The 10,308-nt window shown below is 42.3% G+C and overlaps 1 protein-coding gene across 1 annotated transcript in view; it reads right to left on the minus strand.

Annotated features, from left to right (window-relative positions):
* LOC106573352 (inactive serine protease PAMR1) overlaps positions 1 to 9,559 on the minus strand; it is a 69,326-nt gene extending 59,767 nt beyond the window's left edge. The window contains exon 1 of the mRNA XM_014148328.2: positions 9,326 to 9,559. Within this exon, the coding sequence (XP_014003803.1) occupies positions 9,326 to 9,461 (136 nt within the window). The 5' untranslated portion in view covers positions 9,462 to 9,559. The remainder of the gene's footprint in view (positions 1 to 9,325) is intronic.
* Between the last annotated feature and the right edge of the window lie 749 nt (positions 9,560 to 10,308).

Here is a 10,308-nt window from a genome sequence, read left to right on the forward strand (position 1 = left end):
GTACAAACAATAGTACGCAAGTATAAACACCATAAGACCACGCAGCTGTCAAACCGCTCAGGAAGGAGATGCGTTCTGTCTCCTAGAGATGAACGTACTTTGGTGCGAGAAGTGAAAATCAATCCCAGAACAACAGCAAAGGACCTTGTGAAGATGCTGGAGGAAACAGGTACAAAAGTATCTATATCGACAGTAAAACGAGTCCTGTATCAACATAACCTGAAAGGCCGCTCAGCAAGGAAGAAGACTGCTCCAAAACCGCCATAGAAAAGCCAGACGGTTTGCAACTGCCCATGGGGACAAAGATCATACTTTTTGGAGAAATGTCCTCTGGTCTGATGAAACAAAAATAGAACTGTTTGGCCATAATGACCATCGTTATGTTTGGAGGAAAAAAGGGGAATGCTTGCAAGCCGAAGAACACCATCCCAACCGTGAAGCACAGGGGTGGCAGAATCATGTTGTGGGGGTGCTTTGCTGCAGGAGGGACTGGTGAACTTCACATAATAGATGTCATCATGAGGATGGAAAATTATGTGGATATATTGAAGCAACATCTCAAGACATCAGTCAGCAAGCTAAATCTTGGTGGCAAATGGGTCTTCCAAATGGACAATGACCCCAAGCATAATTACAAAGTTGTGGCAAAATGGCTTAAGGACAACAAAGTCAAGGTATTGGAGTGGCCATCACAAAGCCCTGACCTCAATCCTACAGAACATTTGTGGGCAGAAGTGATAAAAGCGTGTGCGAGCAAGGAGGCCTACATACTTGACTCAGTTACACCAGCTCTGTCAGGAGGAATGGGCCAAAATTCACCCAACTTATTGTGGGAAGCTTGTGGAAGGCTACCCGAAACGTTTGACCCAAGTTAAACAATTTAAAGGCAATGCTACCAAATACTAATTGAGTGTATGTAAACTTCTGACCCACTGGGAATGTGATGAAAGAAATAAAAGCTGAAATAAATCATTCTCTCTACTATTATTCTGACATTTCGCATTCTTAAAATAAAGCGGTGATCCTAACTGACCTAAGACAGGGCATAAAATGTCAAGTATAGTGAAAAACTGAGTTTAAATGTATTTGGCTAAGGTGTATGTAAACTTACGACTTCAAATGTATCACAGTCCATACGTGAACAGGACACTCCTCCACAGTCTTTTACAGTACCCCCAACACATACCATCCCCACATACACCACAACACCCAGATGAGTTTCCTGTTCCACGGCCCTAAATTGCTCAGGCCCCAAAATACCAGACAGCTGCTGCAGACAGTCAGCTCTCACACACACACACACACACACACACACACACACACACACACACACACACACACACACACACACACACACACACACACACACACACACACACACACACACAGTCGGACTTCTGGTTCCCACAAGTACTAGTTAAACACGTCCACACACACACACACTGAAAGCATTTGGATGTGAAATCAGAGCTGAAAGGAATGGAAGGCATTGTGGCTCCACAGATGTGAGCCTGGAACGGGTCAACATTGATGTTTTATACACAACAAATAAAGAGGCTGCGAAGCAACCTTGAGATTGACCCAAAATGGACACCTATAGGGAGACTCCAGTGGATTGATATGTGATGGCATGCTGCCAGGGGTGGTGTGCATGCTGGTTTATGGGTAATATTTGGTTTTTGGCCAACCATATTCTGCACAATAAGTACATTCCGAGCCCAGTGTGTATCACAGAGCAGCCACATATTGGATGTGGGGTATCAGTCAATATTGTTTTGTCTTTTACAGGCCCCTTGTGTTTCAATGGTAGTGTATTACCTCTCCCAAGGTCTTGTTACTGTGTGTGACCTGTGAATGGAGGGGGCAGTAAGGCAACGGGGTAGCAGGGCAATAGGACAGGGGTCAGAGATAGTCATACCAGCACCTCTGTAGGAGGAGTTCCCAGCTCCCATGACTGATCTAATCTGCCCTGAATAACAATGATGTCAGCATCTGGATCCACATCAATGCTGCATATACAACATGTGCCTAAACCCCATACACGTTAGTTTCATGTTGGAGCACATCTCACGGCAGCACAACATCAGGGATGGAAAAACCAGATACCAATTACATAATACCATAGAAACCACGCAAACCACACTGAAATCCGCATGCCCAGCCAAAAGCTTGGAAAAATTACTTACGTGGGGAGTTTACTGTCCCAGGCTGTAGACCAAGGAGACCACCAGGCTGTAGTTTCAAGGAAAGCACCATTGTCCCAGTGCCCAAGAAAACCACGTGACATGCCTAAATGACTATTGCCCTGTTGCACTCACCCCAGTCATCATGAAGTGCTTCGAGAGACTGGTAATGGCCCTCATCAAGGCCAGCACGTCATACACACAAGTTGTCTACCGCTCCAACAGATCCATGGACGATGCCATTTCCATTGCGCGGGATGTGGGGGGGGGTGGAGACGTGAGCTCCCCTAAATGCAACAAAAGTCTACCTTTCGGGGGTCTCTAATGTAACCATTCACCTATAGAGGATTGCGAAAGTATTCACCCCCTTGGCATTTTTCCTATTTTGCAGGATTACAACCTGGATTTAAAATAGATTTTTGGGGAGTTTGTATCATTTCATGTACACAACATGCCTACCACTTTGAAGATGCAAAATATTTTTTATTGAGAAACAAACGAGAAATAAGAAAAAAAAACGGAAATATTGAACGTGCATAACTATTCACTCCCCGCCCCCCCAGGGTCAAAACTTTGTAGAGCCACCTTTTGCAGCAATTACTATTGGGGTATTTCTCAAAATCTTGGCACATCTAGCCACTGGGAATTTTGCCCATTCTTCAAGGCCAAACTGCTCCAGCTCTTTTAAGTTGGATGGGTTCTTTAAGTCATACCACAGATTCTCAATTGGATTGAGGTCTGGGCTTTGACTAGGCCATTCCAAGACATTTAAAAGTTTCTCCTTAAACCAGCTAAGTGTTGCTTTAGCAATATGCTTAGGGTCATTGTCCTGCTGGAAGGTGAACCTCCATCCCAGTCTCAAATCTCTGGAAGACTGAAACAGATTTACCTCAAGAATTTCCCTATATTTAGCGCCATCCATCATTCCTTCAATTCTGACCAGTTTCCCAGTCCCTGACGATGAAAAACATCCCCACAGCATGATGCTGCCACCACCATGCTTCACTGTGAGGATGGTATTTTCGGGGTGATGAGAGGTGTTGGGTTTGCGCCAGACATAGCATTTCCCTTGATGGCCAAAAGCTCAATTTTAGTCTCATCTGACCAGAGTACCTTCTTCCTTATGTTTGGGGAGTCTTCCACATGCCTTTTGGCGAACACCAAATGTGTTTGCTTATTCTTTTCTTTAACCTGTTAAGGAAAGACGTTCCGCCTGCGGAACTCCTAGCCAACAGCCAATGGCATCGCACGGCCCGAAATACAAAACCAACTAAAATACCACAATTCATTTTTCTCAAACAATCAACTATTTTAAACCATTTTAAAGACAAGACTCTCGTTAATCTAACCACATTGCCCAATTTCAAAAAAGGCTTTACAGCAAAAGCAAAACATTAGATTATGTCAGGAGAGTACCCTGCCAAAAATAACCACACAGCCATTTTCAAAGCAAGCATATATGTCACAAAAACAGAAACCACAGCTAAATGCAGCACTAACCTTTGATGATCTTCATCAGATGACACTTCTAGGACATTATGTTATACAATACATGCATGTTTTATTCAATCAAGTTCATATTTATATCAAAAAACAGATTTTTACATTAGCATGTGATGTTCAGAACTAGCATACCCACTGCAAACTTCCGGTGAATTTACTAAATTACTCATGAATAACGTTCACAAAAAACATAACAATTATTTTAACCTGTTATGGCTAGGGGGCAGTATTTTCACGGCCGGATAAAAAACGTACCCGATTTAATCTGATTATTACTCCTGCCCAGAAACTAGAATATGCATATAATTATTAGCTTTGGATAGAAAACACTCCAAAGTTTCTAAAACTGTTTGAATGGTGTCTGTGAGTATAACAGAACTCATTTGGCAGGCCAAAACCTGAGAAGATTCCTTACAGGAAGTGCCCTGTCTGACCATTTCTTGCCCTTCTTGATTATCTCTATAGTGCTTGGTCACAGTACTGTGAGACTCAGGCTCGTGCACGAGGGGATCCCATGCTTTTATTTTCTCTCTCTTTGTACGTATACACGCTTTCCCGGTCGGAATATTATCGCTTTTTTACGAGAAAAATGGCATAAAAATTGATTTTAAACAGCGGTTGACATGCTTCGAAGTACGGTAATGGAATATTTAGAAATCTTTTGTCACGAAATGTGTCGTGCTCGTGACCCTTATTTACACTTCGGATAGTGTCTTGAACGCACGAACAAAACGCCGCTATTTGGATATAACAATGGATTATTTTGAACCAAACCAACATTTGTTATTAACCTCTATGGGCTAGGTGGGACGCAAGCGTCCCACCCGTGGTGCACTCCATCAACAGCAGGTGCATTTCAAGAGCGGCAAATTTGAATCCAAATAAATGTCAAAATTCAAATTTTTCAAACATACAACTATTTTACACCCTTTGAAAGATAAACATCTCCTTAATCTAACCACGTTTTACGATTTCAAAAAGGTTTTACGGCGAAAGCATAAATTTAGAGTATGTTAGGACAGTACATTTACAAGAGTTGTGTGTAATGTTGTGCCATTGTGTTAGACAATGCATGCATTTTTAGTTCTATCAAGTTCATATTTATATCCAAAAACAGCGTTTTACTGTGGCGTTGATGTTCAGGAAATCGTTTCCCTCCAATAACCGGCATTCAAGTCAGCACCACAAATTAAATAATTAAAATTAGAAAACATTGGTAAAATATTATATTGTCATTTAAAGAATTATAGATTTACATCTCTTGAACGCAATCAACTTGCCAGATTTAAAAATAACCTTACTGGGAAATCACACTTTGCAATAATCTGAGCACTGCGCCCAGAAAAATACGCGTTGCGATACAGACTAGCCGCCATGTTGGGGAGATCTAAAATCGAAAATACTATGTAAATAATCCATTACCTTTGATTCTCTTCATCAGATGTCACTTCCAGGTATCACAGGTCCATAACGAATGTAGTTTTGTTCAAAAAAGCTCATCTTCTTCCTGTATGGAATCTTCTCAGGTTTTGGCCTGCCATATGAGTTCTGTTATACTCACAGACACCATTCAAACAGTTTTAGAAACTGTCGGGTGTTTTCTATCCAAATCTACTAATTATATGCATATTATAGTTTCTGGGCAGGAGTAGTAACCAAATTAAATCGGGTACGTTTTTTATCCGGCCGTGAAAATACTGCCCCCTGGGCTGTTTTGAAGGGTTAAAAAGGTCAGATCTTTCCACAACTTCATATGTGTGATTAGGCAACCCTCATGAACTGTAAATCAGACATTTCTCCCAACAGATATCAAAGAAAAAGCTCTCTCTCTCTCACACACACACACACACACACACACACACACACACACACACACACACACACACACAAAGCAAGGATGGCGTGACACAGTGTGGGGCTTAGAGACACACAGAGCCTGCAATAGTTACCTTTGTTCGAACTGTCAAAGAACCGTCAGACCTTGAGCTCTGAAACTTTAGAAACCTGTTCTAGAGCTCAAGTCAATAGTGCACGGTGAGTTATGTGGCTCTAGAAGGTTCTCAGACCGAGAAACAGCCTTGTACATTTGCAATAACTTCAATTCATTTTGACATCACGAAAATGACGACATTTAGAAATGTCCCTGAGTCGCAAGACTAGGTGCATTGAAACCGCCTCGGCCCATAAAGACTTACCCCAATGTTTCTGTCCGATAGTTAATTCAAGGACCCCGTAGCAACGCCCGGAATATTTTTGAGGAATTTGTAATTCGCACCACGCCTATCATTGGATATTGGAGCAGGTGTTCCGCTAGCGGAACGTCTAAATGTAAGAGGTTAACTAGAAATTTGTGGAGTGTGCCACGTCCTGACCATAGTAAGATGTTATTTTCTATGATCGACTAGGTCAGGGCGTGACAGGGGGTGTTTATTCTATGTTTTCTATTTCTATGTTGTTAGGTTCTAGTTTTGTATTTCTATGTTGGTTTGTTTGGGATGATCTCCAATTAGAGGCAGCTGGTCCTCATTGTCTCTAATTGGAGATCATACTTAAGTAGGGTTTTTTTCCACCTGGGTTTGTGGGAGATTATCTTTGAGTCAGTGTATGTTTCACCGCTGCGTCACGGTTTGTTGTTTTTGTCTTTCTGTTTATTTATGTATTGCATAGTTTCACAGTGTAAATAAAATGTGGAACGACACACGCTGCACTTTGGTCCGCTCCTCCTTTCGACAACCGTGACAGAGTGCTTGAAAAACGAGTTTAAATGACTCCAACCTAAGTGTATGTAAACTTCCGACTTCAACTGTACCAAACATAGATCTCAATGGACAACCTCTGCCATGCTTTAACTAAATCTCAATTCGATAGGAAATCACCAGTCAGTTTCAATACACACCCCCGTTTCTCTATTATACACTTTAGTTATATGGTGTGTGTAAATGTATACTGAAATCTTGGTCAAACAGGAGTCTGAAATATGCACATTTGTTTGAGATATTTGGTCCGAGATTTGGACTGAACCCTTTCAGACAATACAATATTATATTTTCCAAACTCTCAATTTTCTCGTCAATGGCAAACTCTCCATATCCTTTCTCCCATCATTCACTCTTCTCCTCTGCCGTCTTGCCTCTCCCACCTCTACTCTGCCCTTCCCCTCATCATCTCCCCTCATCCTTCACCTTTTTCTGCTCTCCCATCTTCACTCTTATTTATCCTCTCTTCTTTCTCCGTTCATCCCTCTCCACTCTCCCTCTCTTCTATCTGCTAGTGACCGTGGTCTCTATTTCTGATTGTTAACTACCCATTAGCCTAAACCAGCCTCCTGGGGATCTTAGCCAAATAAGCTGTGAGGAGACACATCATTGACTGACTGTGTAGGAAGAGCAGAGGTCCTCAGGGAGCACAGTGGAGGGAGAACACCACATTCAACAGAAAATACTGTCCAGACAGCTTGCTGACTGAACTCAGCTTGAGCCTCAGAGTGTAAGGGATTCTCTCTTTGTTTTTATCTCTTTCTCCGTTTGTATCTCTCTCTCTCTCTCTGTCTTGCATTTTTGCTCTTTCTCTCTCACTTTTTCTCTCTTGTGCTTTCCTTAAAGACTTGGCTCTAGTGTGTAAGCACCTCTTCTCTTTAAAAACTTCTACAGTCCAACCGTGGTGCTGGCACATTATGGACTTCTATACCAACCATTAGTCTGTGTGATTAATAACAGGAGCTGAGCTAGAGCAGTGTTTATGAGACAAGGGCAGATCACAAATGGTTTGAACTATGAAAAGCTGACACACTCACGAACACGTACATGTAATCTGTTTTGCTCTATGATGCTCACAAGACACAAGAGTCGTTAGAAGGTGAGGGGTTCTTCTACATAGAAGATCATAGGAAATCCCAGGACATAGTCTATAATACTGTAATAAATTCACATAGTTGCTATCACAAACTCCCAACCCCACACAGTTATCACTGACTACTTACAGCTTTCATTTAAATTCATTTTTATCATATTTTTGCTTGGCAGACATTATTTGTCAATAAAACTCATGAATGCAACTGTTTCGGAAAGAACTGTTTGTGTTATACTTGTTGCCCTGGTTGTCCTGAAAAGAACATGGTAAAACACTTCATTGTAAGGCTAAATATGATGGCTGGAGATGCAGATAAATCAAAGTAGTGAAAAAACACATCTTTTTGCTGGGCTCCTCCTGATGAGGTTGAGGAAAAGCTCCAAAGCCAAACTCTTCACTCTAGGCACAGTTGCATAGTGTTTGCTCTGTTGCTCAACCAATTTTGTCCTTCAACTAATTGCATGACGATTATAAAGTGACTGGTGCATAAATAGTCTGAGTCAGCCTCACTGACGAATTGCTGTTTAAGATCAGGTAGGTAGTCAACTCTGGTACAGCTCTCATTGCCGAAGGGAGGTGTCTTCACAACATTCGTTTTAAACAGCTGTAGTCTACCTCATACTTTTTCCCCCCATTATGCTTTATTTTACTGCTATAACACCTATTGAAGGTGTTAGTTATATTGTCTGTGTCTGCTAAGGGTTCAGGAGGTCAGACCTGTCTTTGGACAGGTCTGGCAGACACTGTATGGTAGACACATCAGCAGAGACTGCACCATTTACTCCCTGCAGTGCTTCAAATGGTCACAGAGGGCCAATGGGCAGATGCTTCTGAGCAAACCTCATCAACAAGTTTCTGTCAATAGACACCGACTGCCAAACTTTTAACAGTATGATTAGCAGGCTCGGAACAGCTCTGTCTATTTTCACCAGCTGTCAGAGCAGCTCACAGATCACTGCACCTGTACATAGCCCATCTATAATTTAGCATAAACAGCTACCTCTTCCCCTGCTGTATTTATTTATTTTGCTCCTTTGCACCCCATATTTCTATTTCTACTTTGCGCTTTCTTCCACTACAAATCTACCATTCCAGTGTTTTACTTACTTTATTGTATTTACTTTGCCACCATGGCCTTTTTTGCCTTTACCTCCCTTATCTCACCTCATTTGCTCACATTGTACATAGACTTATTTTTCTACTGTATTATTGATTGTATGTTTGTTTTACTCCATGTGTAACTCTGTGTTGTTGTATGGCCAGGTCGCAATTGTAAATGAGAACTTGTTCTCAACTTGCCTACCTGGTTAAATAAAGGTGAAATAAATAAATAACTAAAAAAGGAATGTGTGTCTTTGTTTGGGATCCAGCACATATCTCAGATAAGAGATGATCAGTTGAAATAAAATAATGTAACGCTCTCAGCAGATGTGAGATCATGTTGCACAATACGTCAAAAGGGTGGTAAGAAAGAGAGTGACAATAACAAGTTGAAAACACAGAGAGGTTGATCCATGCAGGATCCCATAGCAGTATCCCATAGCAGGGTTTTTAAGACAAACTAACAACAAACTCTCTTTCTTTCCTCTTCAAAACCTCACTCTGAAATCTGTAAGAGTAGAGCGAGGGAGAGAGCGAGAGAGGGGGGGCAGAGTAAATAAAGACTGGACGGAGAGTGCTGATGCTGGCTTTTTGAGAACAAAGAGCACAGACGAGAGACTCAGAGAGAGCAGAAAGATAAAGACAGGGAGAGTGGATAGATAGATGTCTGGTATTCCCGGGGCTCTTACCGTAAGGCCATGCTGTCCCCTGGGGCAGTGAGATGAGGATGAGGAGGGTGTTGAAGAGGAGAGAGCCGGGGGTCCCGGGGGAGCGGTGGGTGCCGGTGTGAGGGAGCATAGGCAGTCCCTGTCCCGCTGAAAGCATGCTGCAGTCTGGAGCTCTGTTTACTTTCTGAGCTCAGCTGGTTTGACATCACCCTCTCTCACTTACTCTCTCCCCCTCCCTTCGCTGATTTCTCTTTCACCCCCCTCTCTTTCACCCTCCTCTCTTTCCTTCTCTCTCTCTCTCTCTCTCTCTCTCTCTCTCACTCTCTGTCTCTCTCTCTCTGTCTCTCTCTCTCTCTCTCTCTCTCTCTCTCTCTCTGTCCCTCCCTCTCCCATTGGCTTCAGGTTACAGCCCAGCCTGGTAAGGAGATTCCAACAAGCAGACGACGTCACTGCTCTTGAATGAAACCCAGCTCCCACTGAGCAAAGCCCCATTTTAACCCGTTATTCTCTCGCCCAGCTGTAAAAACACACACACGCACACACACACACACACACACACACACACACACACACACACACACACACACACACAGTCTTTGCAGAAACAGAACTAACTTACTCCAAGAGTTGTAGTAAGGTTAGTGCCTGAGGTAATCTTCAGTAAAAGTTTTCATCCAAAAGTTTGCCGGCAGATATATTGTTATACAGTATATTGTCATTTTCCATGCAGTTCTATTCATGAGTTCTCCTTGGTGTTTTATTGAGACTGAACACAGGTTTGGAATCAATTAAATTAGTATACTTTACCTGCATGGGACCTCGGACTGCATTCAATAGCTAACAGGCAACGCAGATCAAACGCCTCAAAATAAAGGCATCAAATATCAGTGGCTGGTTCCTAAAAGAACATGATTTAGACCTAAGACCATAGCAGGAACACGAGCGGTCGGCCAGGGAGAGAGAGAGAGATAGAAAGAAAGATAAATATACACCTTCCCTTCTCT

Source organism: Salmo salar, chromosome ssa16 (assembly GCF_905237065.1).
Source record: "Salmo salar chromosome ssa16, Ssal_v3.1, whole genome shotgun sequence".
Classification (NCBI taxonomy): Eukaryota; Metazoa; Chordata; class Actinopteri; order Salmoniformes; family Salmonidae; genus Salmo; species Salmo salar.